At 33.2% G+C, this 15956-nt stretch overlaps 1 protein-coding gene and 1 long non-coding RNA gene across 5 annotated transcripts; one reads left to right on the top strand and one right to left on the bottom strand.

The window, feature by feature from the left end:
- The first annotated feature begins 539 nt into the window (after positions 1-539).
- On the top strand, positions 540-8477 carry LOC134268381 (uncharacterized). Of its 3 annotated transcripts, XR_009992355.1 has the most exons (9): positions 544-843; positions 2716-2724; positions 2818-2886; positions 3128-3268; positions 3658-3772; positions 5632-5878; positions 6193-6332; positions 7590-7785; positions 7968-8475. It is a non-coding gene; the product is annotated as an uncharacterized LOC134268381 (long non-coding RNA). The 3 variants fall into 3 exon arrangements; XR_009992353.1 differs by having other exon boundaries at positions 540-843; positions 2716-2886; positions 7968-8477; XR_009992354.1 differs by lacking the exon at positions 2716-2724 and having other exon boundaries at positions 546-843; positions 7968-8474.
- Positions 8478-8648: 171 nt separating this feature from the next.
- On the bottom strand, positions 8649-12566 carry LOC134268380 (uncharacterized). Of its 2 annotated transcripts, none has more exons than XM_062750632.1 (7): positions 12284-12566; positions 11612-11755; positions 11354-11447; positions 11070-11237; positions 10830-10927; positions 10107-10253; positions 8649-9376 (listed from the first exon to the last, which is right to left on the bottom strand). In XM_062750632.1, the coding sequence occupies exons 1-7, from the start codon at positions 12361-12363 to the stop codon at positions 9355-9357; spliced, it is 753 nt and encodes a 250-aa protein (XP_062606616.1). In that variant the 5' UTR covers positions 12364-12566; the 3' UTR covers positions 8649-9354. The 2 variants fall into 2 exon arrangements, with proteins under 2 accessions (XP_062606616.1, XP_062606615.1); XM_062750631.1 differs by having other exon boundaries at positions 12171-12563.
- Between the last annotated feature and the right edge of the window lie 3390 nt (positions 12567-15956).

Genomic DNA, 15956 nt, shown 5'->3' with positions numbered 1-15956 from the left:
AATCTTGTGATGTATATTCAATATCTTGTGATGTATGTTCAAAATCTTGTGATGTATATTCAATATCTTGTGATGTATATTCGAAATCTTGTGATGTATATTCTATAATCTTGTGATGTATGTTCGAAATCTTGTGATGTATATTCGAAATCTTGTGATGTATGTTCGATAATCTTGTGATGTATATTCGAAATCTTGTGATGTATATTCAATATCTTGTGATGTATATTCGAAATCTTGTGATGTATATTCGAAATCTTGTGATGTATATTCTATAATCTTGTGATGTATGTTCGAAATCTTGTGATGTATATTCGAAATCTTGTGATGTATATTCAATATCTTGTGATGTATGTTCAAAATCTTGTGATGTATATTCAATATCTTGTGATGTATATTCGAAATCTTGTGATGTATATTCTATAATCTTGTGATGTATGTTCGAAATCTTGTGATGTATATTCGAAATCTTGTGATGTATGTTCGATAATCTTGTGATGTATATTCGAAATCTTGTGATGTATATTCAATATCTTGTGATGTATATTCGAAATCTTGTGATGTATATTCTATAATCTTGTGATGTATGTTCGAAATCTTGTGATGTATATTCGAAATCTTGTGATGTATGTTCGATAATCTTGTGATGTATATTCGAAATCTTGTGATGTGTGTTCTACAATTCAGTGATGCGTGCAATAAAATTGCATGACGCAACAGAAAAGTAAGGACAATTTTCATTGGTTAGAAATAACGAAAGTAGCCGGAGCGGTCGTAATGCACACATTGACACAACTTCGCAAGCATGAAATTGGCGAATTCAACCTAAAGTCAAAATTATAGGTAATAGAAAAATTGTTTTGGTATCAAGAAGCACTAAGTCAGTCATAACGTGAAAAGTGGGAATCAAGAACATTAATTTGATTTGTTTGAAGGTACATCAAAAACAATTTAGTGGCTTATTCAGTTATTGCTGGACTAAAGGATGTTTTATCCTATTTTTACGTCCTCATATTGTAGTGATGTTGATTAATCGGTATGATTTATTCTATATTGGTGCTAGTTAGAATAATCTAACTGTGTCTCGGGACAAACTCTCACCACGCAGGGTTCGAAATTGCATGGCCCATTGCAGCTGCATTGACCGTAGCACTAGTCCAGGGACGACTTTGCAATAAATAAATAAATAACACGACAAATTTTTAGGAGAAGGTGAATGTCAGGAAAAGATTAATTGCAGTAATATGCATCATTGAATATTGTCATTCACAAATTTGTCCAATTATTTTTATAGTAAATGTATTGAGCCGGGCTCATTTACAGGATAATGAACAAGGACTGTGGTGACAGTTTAAAATCACGTTCAGACGTTTAGAGAATATGTAATACACACAAAAATATCTCAATGGCATGTATAATATTAAATAGTTTTAAAAATAAAATAAAATATAGCTAGAAATTAACAGCAAAAAATATTTATCACGTATCGTTTTGGGGTAATCCGGTTTTATATACAAACAGAAGTAAATAAACACCGATGCAGCAAGATTAAGGTCAAACGTCTCTGCACTGATGTGTCCTCAGCGGTGAGATTTGCATCAAGTCATTAATGATGTTCCCTGCATTTGTGTTAGCCTGATAGTACAACCTTTATTTATAAAATCAATCTAATTCAAATTAGATGTTAGATCCGCTTGCATACTCGCTACACTAACATCTAACAACATCCCGTTGAGGGTCACGTCAGAGGTCAAATTCTATCAATTAATCAAATCGCAGCTGGCAAAATCATCATATATTGTTGAAGCAAATAAATCTTGAGGTGTTCCGAATTTAACCTCTTACGTGACCCTCAATAGGATGACTTGTTAGATGTTAGTGTGTTGAGTATGCGAGCCGATCTAACATCTAATTTTAATTATATTGTTTATAGAATATGATGCAGACAGGGATACCTGGTGAAAACCTTTCGCACCCGTTGAATTACTTTGTAAAATATTAGTCAAAGGAGCCAGGAAAAAATATTAAACAATTTAATATTATGATAAAAATATTCAATTTACTATTTCTTAAGGTGATTTTGTTTTCTTCTGGTCACATACCATACTTTTACTCGTAAACTCAATTTGGCGGTGAAGAAGCAGCATTTTCTGCTGCTCACCGTCGCTATAGCTGAGCATTGCTCTACGAGCAATGTGCCCGGCTAAAAATCATAATATTTGTAATGATATATCATATTCTAGACTTGACATACAATAAACAATGATAAGAATTATTGTCGCATATCTGCAGTGATTTTCTTTGATCTTTCTGTGGTGATAATTTATCCCATATCACATGTGTGATAATACTTTCCAAACATGTTTCAAAGTTTTTACACTCTTTATCATACAGTTTTAAAGGACAGTTTTATGAGCTCATAAGTATATTAAATGGTTAATTTATCAAAACCTGCATTTAAAAATTCAGAAGTCTTAAGTTAAACCAAATTGTCCAGGGTATTCTTAGTAAGGTATGTCAAAGGTCATGGTTAAGTGACTTTGTAAGGCTGGTATTTTTTCTTTAGTTTTATGGCAATCAGTGCACATGGTAAATATCATAAAATTACCCCTTAAAGGTCTTATGCAAGGAGATAGCCAATCAAAATGAACAAATGTAGTTCTATGTATGATGTATATAGAGACAATAATATTTCTTTTCTTTTTTCATTTTCAGGAACTTTACGTAGGTCTACAGTTTTAATGTTGGACTCATGCACTAGGAATATCATATCAGCAGAATTGTGCCACTGAATCAAAGGGAACTCTTTTTTTTTAGGTACGCATGATCGATGTAACTTCCTTGATGGTGTGTTGGCTGTTTGCCCATGTGTATTTCGGGGTATAGGTATGTTTAGTCTCAATTTTCTTTCTTAAAAGCTGCATAAGCATAAGGGGTATATTTTTTCTGGTCTCAAATTTTGTCTAAGCATTAATCTTTTTTCTCATTCATGAATTATCTGCTGAGAGTCTAGTTAATTAATTTATTTAATTAAAGCTATATAGTAACATATAGTGAAATTATTTCCTTGTGTGAGACCTAAAGAAAATCAGGTTACTCATTTTTATGACAATTTCTTTGATTTCAGGAGTAGCCTCCCCTTTTAAAGATCCAAAATGGTGATTTTACAGTGCGGCATGCAGTCTGTCATCAACGAAGAGTTTTGACACCTGTAATACCCATATTTCTACCATTCACCTCTGTAACCTTTGTTGAGTTCATCAGACTGGTAAGAAAAACAATATTGTTAATTGAAATAATTTTATCAAGATAAATAAAATAATTAATGAAAAAAAAATTACATGAACAGACTCCCTTATATAAGAAAATGTCACATTTTACACATTGCAATTATACATCATTTACATATCCACATTTTCCCCATTTACACATGCAGTTGAATAGATTTAGTGCTTAATAATACATAGCAACAATTATTACATGAATCCTAAGACAATTCACAAAATACATGAATGCATTAAACTGTGAAATACAGATTTCGTACATTTAATTAAAATGCACAACATCAGTACCCCCCCCCCCTTCACAATCTAAAAACTTTCTTTTTAATTCAAAGTCACTAGGCAACACTAAAGATTTCCACTTATTGCTTTTCAGTCCAAGACAGGAAGTTGAGGAATAAAGTTGACAGGACATCCTGAACTGTCCTCGCTACCAGCTTATGAGGGAACCAGCTGCAGTGGACAAAGTACGTTACATCATAGGATAATAGGTAAGTCTCCGGAGTAGTGTTTGTAGCAATTCTCGTACTTGGTCCTGCATCGAAGATTCAGGACTATTGATATTTATCTCTGCATGGTTTGGTTCTTCCCAGAAACATGTTACTGGTGGTGGTCCCTATATTCTTCTGGCTTTTGTGGTGAGGAATGTTTCATTTCTAGCTCTTTTCTGATCACATTTTGTCTATCTAGCTGTTTGTCTGTCTGTCTGTCTGTCCATCTGTCTGTCTGTAAACTTTTCATATTTTCGACTTCTTCTCTAGAACCCATGGACCAATTTCAACCAAACTTGCCACAAAGCATCCTTGGGTGAAGGGGATTCAAGTTTGTTCAAATAAAGGGCCACACCCTCATTCAAGGGGAGATAATTGGGAATTAATGAAAATTTGATGGTATGTTTTAAAAATCTTGTTTTCAAGAACCACTGTGCCAGGAAAAATGAAACTTATGGAGAAACATCCTCAGGTAGTGTAGATTTAAATTTGTTCAAATCATGACCCCCGGGGGTAGGGCGGAGCCACAATGGCTGACCAAAGTTTAACATAAAAATATATAGGAAAATTCTTTAAAAATCTTCTTCTCAAGAATGACAAAGCCATAATTGATCCTATTTATATGGAAGCATCCTCAGGTAGTGTCAATTCAAGTTTGTTCAAATCATAACCCCCGGGGTAGGGCAGGGCCACAATGGAAGATCAAAGTTTTACATAGAAATATAAAGGAAAAATCTTTAAAAATCTTTTTCTCAAGAACAGCAAAACCCTGATTGATCATATTTATATGGAAGCATCCTTAGGTAGTGTAGATTCAAGTTTGTTCAAATCATGTTCCCCGGGGGTAGGACGGGGCCACAAAGGATGATCAAATTTTATATAGAAATATATAGGAAAATTCTTTAAAAATAACCTTCTCAAGAAAAGCAAAGCCATGATTGGTCAAGGGACTACTTTTGGATTTAAACTTTTCAATAAAAAACCAATTTTTACTTTTTCCTAGCCACAGTGCTCAGGTGAGCGATGTGGCCCATGGGCCTCTTGTTTTTTTTTTTTTTAAAAAATGATCAATCATTAAATATAAATAAATCAGTTGTTAAAAAATTTGCTTCATATTTGAAGTGCTTTAAACCGACCCTTTGATGAAAGTGACCAGTGTTTTTTGCACCTTGGAAGGTTTATTGGTAAAATATAAGAAGGAAGTTATGATTTTGGTGTCACTATTGTTGTTATTTAAGTTTGATTTGATTTTTATATTACGAGTATTATGAAACTGTTATTTTGTTACTGAACGATGGTTAATTTTAATTGTGAACAAATGTACAAAGATGAGGAGTATAATATAGTTGGCTATGTATATTGCCCAATTTTTGAACATATTATGTAATAAATATTAATAACAACCTTTGAATAATTGGAAAGACAATATTATAAATATGATAGCATTTTTGTACATGAGCATACATTTTTGAAAGGAAAAATAAATTATTCAATTGCATTAAAAAAAATATTTTGTTTCATATTCTTGCGAATTATCAGATCATTCTTCTATTATTTAAATACTCTGTCATTATGAAACCTTGTTAATAATTAAGTAAATATTAATTGTACATTTGCACCAATTTTTACATGGCATTTTCACACTAAGAATGCCACGTGCAAAATTATATACAGGAACAATTCTGAACAAATATATGCAAGTGAGTTGTAAATTTGATATGTAATGCATACATTACAAAAACCCATGACAGTGTTCACTAAAATGAAATGTATGGACTCTTATATAAATACTTGGTATATGTGATATGGATATTATGGATGATATTTTTGAGAATGACACAAGTAATGAAATTTTTCAGCATTGAATTGGATTCTTGAACCAGAGCCATGTGAACCTGGTCCACCTGTACCTCTCATTGAAGACCTGTTAACATCACCAGAGTATGTTCATTCTGATACCCCTATGGTATGGTTACAGCATGCATTATCCCTGAATCCATTAAAAGAGCTGCATTGGCAACGAAACAACCCAATGTGATCGATTGTAAGGAAATATAGCATATCAGCTTCCAACTTTGGTGCAGTTCTCAGTTCTAAGCAAAGGCGGTAAGACGTGTGATTAAATTTTTGCGAAAAAGACTTTTAAAATTACAGTCAAACTTTGTTATCTCAAACCCATTATCTCATATTTCATGGATATGTCACAGTAATTTTGAAGTCCAAACCATTTATAAAAGACTGGGACATTTTATTCTTGATAACTCTTTATGTGTTATTCTTGAATCCACGGATATTTCCAACATTTTTCTTGGTCTCATTGAGTTTGAGATAATGAGGTTCGACTGTAATGACTAGATATTTGTACATAAAGATGCAGGAAATATAAGATTAATAACCAAAAATCATATTTTCTTCTCCAGATTGACATTGTCACTGAAGAAACAGCTGATGTCGGCTTACAATCTGGAGTCCATCAAGGCTGTTGCATGGGGTATCACTCATGAAGATGATGCTTTGAGAAAGTATGAAAAGGACTTAGATGCAGCTGTAGAGCAGTCAGGTATACAGCACAAAATAACATTCATTCAACCTCTGACATGTTAACATTCAATGTGTCAAAACAAATAGCAGGACTTATCCTGGTGACAAACAGAAATCAATTACTGAAGTCTAATTGTAAAAAAAACTAGAAATATGTCCATAGGACATGAATGCCCCGCCGAGGATATATTAGTAAAGCAACATGAAATTTGTACATGTATAAAATTTGATCAGTTTGGTTCAGGCAGGGCTTATAGTTAGTTGGGAATAAAAATGTAGGTCCAGCATCCAAAGCAAGTCTGGTAGTGTCCATCCCTAGATGCATCATCCACGCAAGTTTGGTTCAGGTAGGGTTTATAGTTACTTGGGAATGAAAATATAGGTCAGATCCAGCATCCGAAGCAAGTCTGGTAGTGTCCATCCCTAGCTGCATCATCCATGCAAGTTTGGTTTAGGTAGGGCTTATAGTTACTTGGGAATGAAAATGTAAGTCAGATCCAGCATCGAAGCAAGTCTGGTAGTGTCCATCCCTAGATGCATCATCCATGCAAGTTTGGTCTAAGTAGGGCTGATAGTTCCTTAGGAATAAATCTGCTCCAAAAACTTCAACCTGGTCACTCATCTGGAAAATGTAGGTCAGATCCAGCATCCGAAGCAAGTCTGGTAGTGTCCATCCTTAGATGCATCATCCAAGCAAGTTTGGTCTAAGTAGGGCTTATAGTTCCTTAAGAATGGACCTGCTCCAAAAACTTTAATTTGGTCACTCATCTGGAAAATGTAGGTCAGATCCAGCATCCGAAGCATGTCCGGTAGTGTTCATCTCTAGATGCATCATCTATGCAAGTTTGTATCAACATGTAAAGTTTGATAACACCATCTTGAATGGTATGTTTAAAACTGAGCTAAACACTATTTAAGAAAAGTCAGGTCAAGGTCAAAAAATGTTAATGCAGTTGCATAGCTCTCATCAATATCTATCAGCATATGAAGTTTGATGAAAATATCTTGGATAGTTTCTTTGAAACTTAGCTTTGAACAGAGCTAAACACAAAGTGGGACGGAAGGACAGAAGGACGGAAGACGGACATGACAAACACTATATGCCCCGGCCATATTCATGGCGGGGCATAAATATTCAGTTACCAACATATTCCAGAAAATTTGCTTTTTGAAGTGGAAGGATTATAAAAGCTCTACTTAGACTTTGTTTGCATTACAAAATCAATTGTATTATGGTTTGTTTTCATTCAGTAGTATTATAATTTTTTCTGAAAAGGATATGGTTGCATGAATCCGGAGTGTTGGGAGCTTCACCTGATGGCTTAGTTGTTCGACCACCAACATGCAGTGTATTTTATCCAACTCCAGAAGCCAAAGACGCCATTCCTAATATTGTAGAGGTGAAGTGTCCATATACAGCATCGTCTTCAACAGTAGCAGATGGGGCACAAAATTTGAAGGATTTTTCATAGGTAAATAACATTAAAAATCTATATTGTCCAGTACTTTGAAATTAAAAATCTTGGTGAGTAAATGATTTCAAAACATGTATTAATTTACAAGTGCATCTGTTCAATATGGTATGAAGATATTGAAAAAGGAGGGGATATGTACTGGTATAACACAACTGATGTGTTTTTTGATTTTTTTTTAGATCTTAAACAAGATACCCTGTGCCTGAAAACCAGTCATCCATACTATCATCAAATTCAAGGCCAGCTACACATATGTAACAAAACATTCTGCGACTTAATTGTGTGGACAAGAGTAGACTGCATTGTGATTAGAATAGTAAAAGACATTGAATGGACAGCAAATGTTCCAAAGCTGATAGATTTCTACATTAACATTTTCATTCCAGCACTGATGGAAAACTGAGTTCTGGTTTGAACTTCTTGACACTTAGTTTTGTACCTCTAGAATTTTCTAACAATGGAAAATGGGTAATCATGTTAAATGTGTTGAATGTTCCTAAGTCTCATAAATGTATGATATGATATGTCACAATCCATCATAAAACTTCTGGCTTATAAGACTATTTTAAATAGCAATGATGATTAATTTAATCTATGTGCTACATTAAAAAAAGAATATCATAATTTAGAATCATTTTATTAATGAATTGAAGATGTTATTCTCAAAGTGAAAATATTACATTTTTGTCTTTGTTAAAAAAATTGTTGAAAACATGAATTTGTTGAGTTGTGCTTTAAAGGTAAATATACTTTAAACTAGAGATTTAAAATTATAAGTAAACCCTCTTCCAAATTATATTGTCAAATGAAGAATGGAATTGCCAAACATTCTTGTAATAAATCCATGCTAACAAAAGGGATTTTCATTTTCTGAAGTATATGTATTACAACATACTACAAAGTTAACAAATATAACCATTGACATTGATAACAAATCAAAATTTGCTTATCCCTTGCACTTTGGTATGAATATCTTCACTGTTTAGTGTATACTGTCACACGCCAATGCAAATTTATAATAAGTACATGTATCTTTAAGTAATTTCTTTCAAAAGTGGAGCTTGCAAGTTTACAAGACAAGAACAGAGTTGAAATATTTTTGTTGAGATTGGTCTGTAAGTAGATGGTATGTGACGGAGAATCTCGTAATTCTTTATCCTCTCGTTGGCTCTTTCCACATGAATAAGTGCTTTAGCAATCTTGTAACACAGTGCTGCTTCTTGTATGGTAAACTGGCCTCGTGTCGATAAAAGAGCTTTTATAATTAAGCAGACACCCTGGGGCAACTGGTCATGAATGGTGAAACCTTTGACCACCAAAATAAGGTCTCCAGCTTTGAACTTTCGTAAAACTTGGCTGTGACGTACAATAGCTACATCAGAAGTAGAACCTGGGTACAGCATGGAGCAAAATGTAAGTGCACCATTTGGAGGCACGCAAGTTACTGCTTTAAAAGTATGGCAACTTTTGTACATACTGTAGGCCATGGCCTGATTATCCATATGTGTTGGGATGTCCTGGATTGTTTCAATTGCATCCATGGATGCTCTAGCAGAGGAAAAATCCTCAAAAGATTTTGGCAGAGACCCTGAAAAAAAGTTGGAAAAAAATTAATTTGATTATTTGTAATTGTGTAAAAAAATTGTGTTACAGTCAATCTTTCAAGAATACAATAAATTTAACTGCATTAAATTTTTGCAAGTCATTATGATAAATTTTAAAACAAACCTTTGCATTTAAGCTGACTTGGAAAACATTCTACGCTACATTCTACACTACGCCATCAGACAGCATCTTGTATAGGGAAAAGACCACTAATTATTTTCCCATAGAACTCCATACAAACCTTAGGCCCTCTCAGTACTTTACTATGACAATTTCAGAAAAATCTTTAGCATCATTTCAAACTTTGTTCTAAGCCCTAACAAAAAATACTGAAAAAAATACATGGTCCCATGGCGTTTATAGGTCAAAATTGCAGTTATTTTCAACTTTTAGAGATTCGCAGTAAAGAACACGCGGCATAAAAAATCAACCCCCACTCCTAAAATCTTCCCTGGCATTTCTATAGTTTCTGTAATATTCCCTCATCCCATCATTTATTTCAAAGGTCATTAATTTTACTTTAAAATGAAAACAATTAAATACCTGATTTCAGCCAATGGCGTTACGCCTACCCATTCAGTATTCGGTTTAATGTTCCATAACAAACAAAGCCATGTGTGCATCCGGGGATTTGGTGCTCTCATTCCTATACTTACATACTTACCTGTCCCAGAATTAGTCAATTGTGGTAATTTCAAAGACTATACACCTACCTGTGAACATGTATGAAATTTGAGTCCTGTGACTTCAGTGTATTGGATACTGTGACCATCTCAAATGATGACACCTTACTGCTACCAGCACAATTCAAAGGAGTGAATGACATCTGGGCCGGTGATGATATTTGGATATATTGGTGACTGTAAGAAATAAAATATTTGTACAATGAATTGTTTTTGTGCTTTAATGTTAATAAAGTGATATTAAGTCAAAATTGAGTCAATAATTTCATAAGGGTGGATTCTACCCAGAATTAGGTAAAAAGCTCCAAAATTGGATAAATCGTAGTTAATTGAGCAAAATTCAAAGGTTTTAAAAAGACTGATATAGAATTTTTTTATGCTTATGCAAAGGATATTATTTAAGACTCTGATATACTAATTGATTCTTATCTAATCCCTCCTATTGCTCAAGTATGTACAAAAAAGTTTCCCCACCCCCCAGTGAAAAACGCTTAAAGAAATAACAGATGCCCCCTTTTATTTTTGTTTACAATTAATTTAGACAAGTTTAAATCAATCCTTTTGATAACAAATCAAAGTTCAATGTCTGTAGTCTTATACTTTACAATCAGAAGCTACTTTTTGAATTTTATTCTAAGAAAAGGAGAATTTAAATAATTTTTTTTAAAAATTAAAGAAAAGCAAAAACTGACTTCAAACCCCAAAATGTACTATACAATAAGAGGCTGGAAAGTTAATAAATAAAAAATTTACCTGCAATGTACAGAAAACTGTCCGACAAAATACATCGGGTGGGTAGGGAGTCTCCATTTTCTTCTTATATAGAGAAAATGCCCCTGCTGATCAGAGACCTAACACTCCCAAATAATAACAAAATATGTTAACATAACAGTCAATCTAAGATGTTCATCCCTCAATGGCAACAAGTTTTTATTACAGTAACTGAAATTGTTAGGAAATAGGAAATCACAATTGGAATTCCTTTAAATGTACCTTCTCTTCGTTGTATTTAATATCGTGGATTGATATTGGCTTCCTTTTACTAGACTCTATTTTTAGGGCAAGCAATTCCTTTTCCAGTTGTATTTCTGTTGAGAGGCGCTGCATTTCTTGAGTACAGTTAAATGTGCAGGATACTGAGTAGTTGTGCTCTGATATCAACTGAAAATATATTGTAAATCATGTACAGTTAAAAGAACTTTATATATTATTAAAAATTATTGAAAATGTTTCAGTGTTGGTCATTTGTCATCATTGGTGTTTTAAATGAGCTTTACTTTTTCTTGATATTGACATTTTGGTGCTTGTGGAATCTGCAACTGGTCCATCTGTGAAGATGACAGGGACTCCTCACTTTTGAGTTTTTTCCTCCTTTGTAAAATAATTAAACTTGAATTATTTTTTTATTCAGTTGTAAGCTACTCTGTTTATACATGTACCCTTTTAAAGTTTTTTAGTAAAATATTCTCAATTAAACTCCACCCACCCACCATCCAAAAACAAGATGTCGGTCATATTTTGAAAAATAATTTCACCTTTTTGTACATTCAGGATCAGAGAAATCCATGGCCTTTCCTTCATTCCATGCAAAATATGCAGAGTCCCCCTCCTTCTTACCATCCTTAAAGTGGCAGGAGCAGATGCGATCATTCTGATCTCCTGGTTGGCGATCAGCTCGTCTAAAAATATACATTATACAAAGACTGAGTGAAGGAGAATTAAAAAGCAAAACCTGTTCATTTAGCATGTTATTATCAAATAGCCTAAGTGACTTATTTTTTCATTATTTTTTTTTAAATGTTTCATTTACTTGCAAGTACAAGATAACCATGTGCATGACATTAACAAACGGTAGCAGTATTTGGTAGTAATAATACGAAATAAAATGTAATAAAAACAGCTGTTAAACAAAAATTAATCTTGCTACAAATTGCACAGTTTTTGTAGTATGTACTTTTCATTATTCTTCTGCTATATTGATTACTACGAGATTTAACTTTTTAGCATGCATGTATAAATACTGTATCTGACAATGCAGCATCGTGACATATCGTTACAAGTACCTACAAATTTTGTCAATATATCTACGTTTACTGAGTTTTTTCCCTAGCAGGCCGAAATATCTCCATCATGTCACCAGGAACAACACTCGTGCATCTCGTAATAAGTGCTGCAATAAACAAACTGATGATTGTGTTTTTTCTCACCTGCATGGTTTTCCCGACGCTTCAGCTACTTTCGTTATTTCTAACCAATGAAAATTGTCCTTACTTTTCTGTTGCGTCATGCAATTTTATTGCACGCATCACTGAATTGTAGAACACACATCACAAGATTTCGAATATACATCACAAGATTATCGAACATACATCACAAGATTTCGAATATACATCACAAGATTTCGAACATACATCACAAGATTATAGAATATACATCACAAGATTTCGAATATACATCACAAGATATTGAATATACATCACAAGATTTTGAACATACATCACAAGATATTGAATATACATCACAAGATTTCGAATATACATCACAAGATTTCGAACATACATCACAAGATTATAGAATATACATCACAAGATTTCGAATATACATCACAAGATATTGAATATACATCACAAGATATTGAATATACATCACAAGATTTTGAACATACATCACAAGATATTGAATATACATCACAAGATTATAGAATATACATCACAAGATTTCGAACATACATCACAAGATTTTGAATATACATCACAAGATTTTGAATATACATCACAAGATTTCGAACATACATCACAAGATTTTGAATATACATCACAAGATTATCAAATATTGCAACGTTTGACATGCCATCATATATGCATGGTAAGAAATTTCTATTCGAGAATTGGTACCACCTATCAAAACTCTCTGTTTTCTTAATTTCATATGAAATTAATAAAATTTAAATGACCAATTGTACAATTTAACATTACGGTCAGCCCCGATACCCTCGGCAACAGAATTAGCAGTCCATTCCTGTTTACACCATAAGTTACGACTGCCTTTTAGTGAAACGGGCCCCTGGGTATTAAATAAACTAACTTAGTACGAGGGTCATTCAAAAAGTTCGTAGACTTTTGTCGCAACTTTGTTATTTAACGTCATATTACATCCAAATTTGGTACACATTAAAACAACTAATTTGAATAATTTGAATTAAAGAATTGGAATATATCTTCATATTTGTACAAATTATCAAGGATTTAGAACAGCAGAAATGGGGTCACGGAGCAACGTCAAAATTGAATAATTCACTAATTTTCACTTTATAGTATCTAAAGCCAGAAATCGAATAAATGGAGTCGTAACAAAATGAAATTTAGATGTTTAAATTCAGTTTGGCTGTATTACTTCGGATGCTATCAGGTACTGAAATATATTGTTCCGTTTAAAAGGTATCAGTCTCTAAATACATATGGACTTGATTAAAAAAGGCGAAAAACCATGACGTTGTAGGACGTCACGGAGCAGCGAGTAGTAATAAAATTTGTTTTCCTTTCGGGAAACTTCTTTAACAAACTTAAAAAAAATCTGTATAAACAAAAAAATGTATGAAAAATTAGCCGTGTATTTGTATAGAGTGGAAAATACAATTTTTGAGTGGTAGCAAGTTTAAATCAGACGATGGATGGTCTGGAAAGAAACAGGGTATAGTTGAAAATCTTGTCAAAAGAGTTAAGAACGTCATTAAACGTGATGTGCGTTTCACTGCTTCGGAAGTAATAGGGTTCCGCAGTAGGCCTAAGGAATTTGAAAACAATGACAATCTAATTCAAGCTATTTGCACAATTGATAGCAAAAGAAGTGTTTACTGTTATGGATATGTTTTTATGAATGGAGAAGACGCTACAAACTGTGTATGAAATTAAAAAGTAGACTAATTTTGAGAAACTTTCTCGATGTTGTTTTGACGTTACAATGCTGGTTAATCGTGCTCCGTGGTAACAAAACATGTTAAAAATTGAAAAAATTTAAAATTTAAAAATTTAAAAATTGGCTAGCTTGAGTTCAATTGAATCAAATGGAATGAAACTTCACACATAGACAAATTAAATGTTTTTATTTACGAAAATGTGTTGATCTTTAATCTTGTAATAATAATGTGACAATGAGGAACAATGTCTACGTATTTTTTTAATGACCCTCGTATATAGTTATACATGTAGTGAGCAAGAGCGCCTCAACAAAATTTATGAATTTCATGGCCCCTGTATCAGGGGAATTTGTGAATTTCATGGCCCCTGTATCAGGGGTTTTACCAACTGGTGTAAAGGGGGGGGGGGGGGCTCTTTTGACTATATAGCGAAAAATACATTTATTCTTTTAAAATCTTTTCCTTTGTTCCAGGGTATTATACCAATGATTCAAGTATATATATTTATGATGTAGAAAGTTGCATCTAGCAAAATGGTCAATTTCATGCCCCCTCGGTCAGGGGTATCGGGGTGGGGTGGGGGCGTACATAAATTGAAAATATATTAATGCTTTAAAATCTGCTTTTTAGTTATCAATCAACCATTTTATGATAAAATTTCCAAAATTTTGAAATATGTGGCCCCAGGGTCAATGGTTCCTTTTGGGTGGGGTGCACAACTGGTTTGAAGTGCAAGTCTATTTTCTCTTTGTTACTCTGTTCTACCTCTGGGTATTAAGTAAATAGAGTAAGCATGCTAAGTCTATAATTATGATAAGCAATAGTGTCCCTTTCAAAATTCTGAATTTCATGGCCTCTGGTTTAAAACATGAACCAAATTCAATTGTTAGAAAGTTGTTACATGATACTCAGGTGACCTAAAAGGCCCGTGGGCCTCTTGTCAAATTTGCTCACGTAGTTTCAGTGTTATATGACTGTAAACGCGGTATAGTTTTAATACATATTTTACGTTTTACTATTGAAATATATGGAAAAATGACGTTTTAAAGCCAATTTTGTGAAAATAGTTTCTTTAAAAAAGGTTGCACAACTTTTTAAAGACGTAGACGAATTAGTTAGGAATTTCAAATTATGAAGATGAGGTAAAATCAAAACTATTGATATATAAAAAAATCAATATGTCTTTTCGGTGCTGTATTATACTTATTTTTCTTTCAAACTTTCGTTTCGTTCTGTTGTTTGAGTTCAAGATGGAATAGGTTGAAATTTACTTAAATTTTTACTGTTTTGAAACTATTTCTCAATAAATACAAAGTTTATATGAAGACTAAACTATGCCATTTTACAGAATTTTTTTTATGTATTCTTATGCTTATATGCAAGCTCACCGCAGCTTGTTTTTGCTAATTTTGTATAAGTCAAATAAAACACTTTCATAGAGATGAATAATGTCATTTATTAAAATGACGGTATAAATGTGAACAATTTAACAAACAAGAAGGGGATCAGATTCACAAGCTTTGATTAGTAGTTACGTAAAATATGATAATGTCTGATCCCCCAAAACTGACTAGAAAAAAGTATCTGTAAGACGAGACAATGAAAACATCATATGAAAAAGTTAGCAAAAAGATGGCACATAAAAACAAAATAGGCCTAGCCCAAGGATAATAGTGAAACAAAATACATAAAAACAGTATAAACAAATCGAGCCAGAACCAATCAAATATATGATTTTTGACACATTAATACCCATTTTAAGGGGTAGGAATGCAGGGGTGGAGGAGGGTCTTCAAAATAGACGTGCCTCTAATTTTAGCGTGGTCAGCAGGCGGGTTATCACAATACAACTGAATGACTCGCTGAGCTGACCACGTGACCTTACACCTTCTATCACACATAATCCATCAACCAAGGCGTGGATCTAAGAATGTTTTATATTTTACCAAAATTAATCCTACCGG

Source organism: Saccostrea cucullata, unplaced genomic scaffold (genome assembly GCF_032062105.1).
Source record: "Saccostrea cucullata isolate Sc308-1 unplaced genomic scaffold, CSIRO_AGI_Scuc_v1 ctg19524, whole genome shotgun sequence".
Lineage (NCBI taxonomy): Eukaryota > Metazoa > Mollusca > Bivalvia > Ostreida > Ostreidae > Saccostrea > Saccostrea cuccullata.
Note: the sequence above shows the minus strand (reverse complement) of the source record. Positions and strands in the feature narration are given on the sequence as shown.

Coding starts and splice junctions, on each gene's coding strand:
- LOC134268380 (XM_062750631.1), bottom strand. CDS start 12,289: ATGCAGGTGAGAAAAAACACAATCATCAGTTTGTTTATTGCAGCACTT. Junction 11,448..11,611: donor GATCCTGAATGTACAAAAAG/GTGAAATTATTT, acceptor TATTTTACAAAG/GAGGAAAAAACTCAAAAGTG. Junction 9,377..10,106: donor AATTTCATACATGTTCACAG/GTAGGTGTATAG, acceptor ACTTTTTTTCAG/GGTCTCTGCCAAAATCTTTT.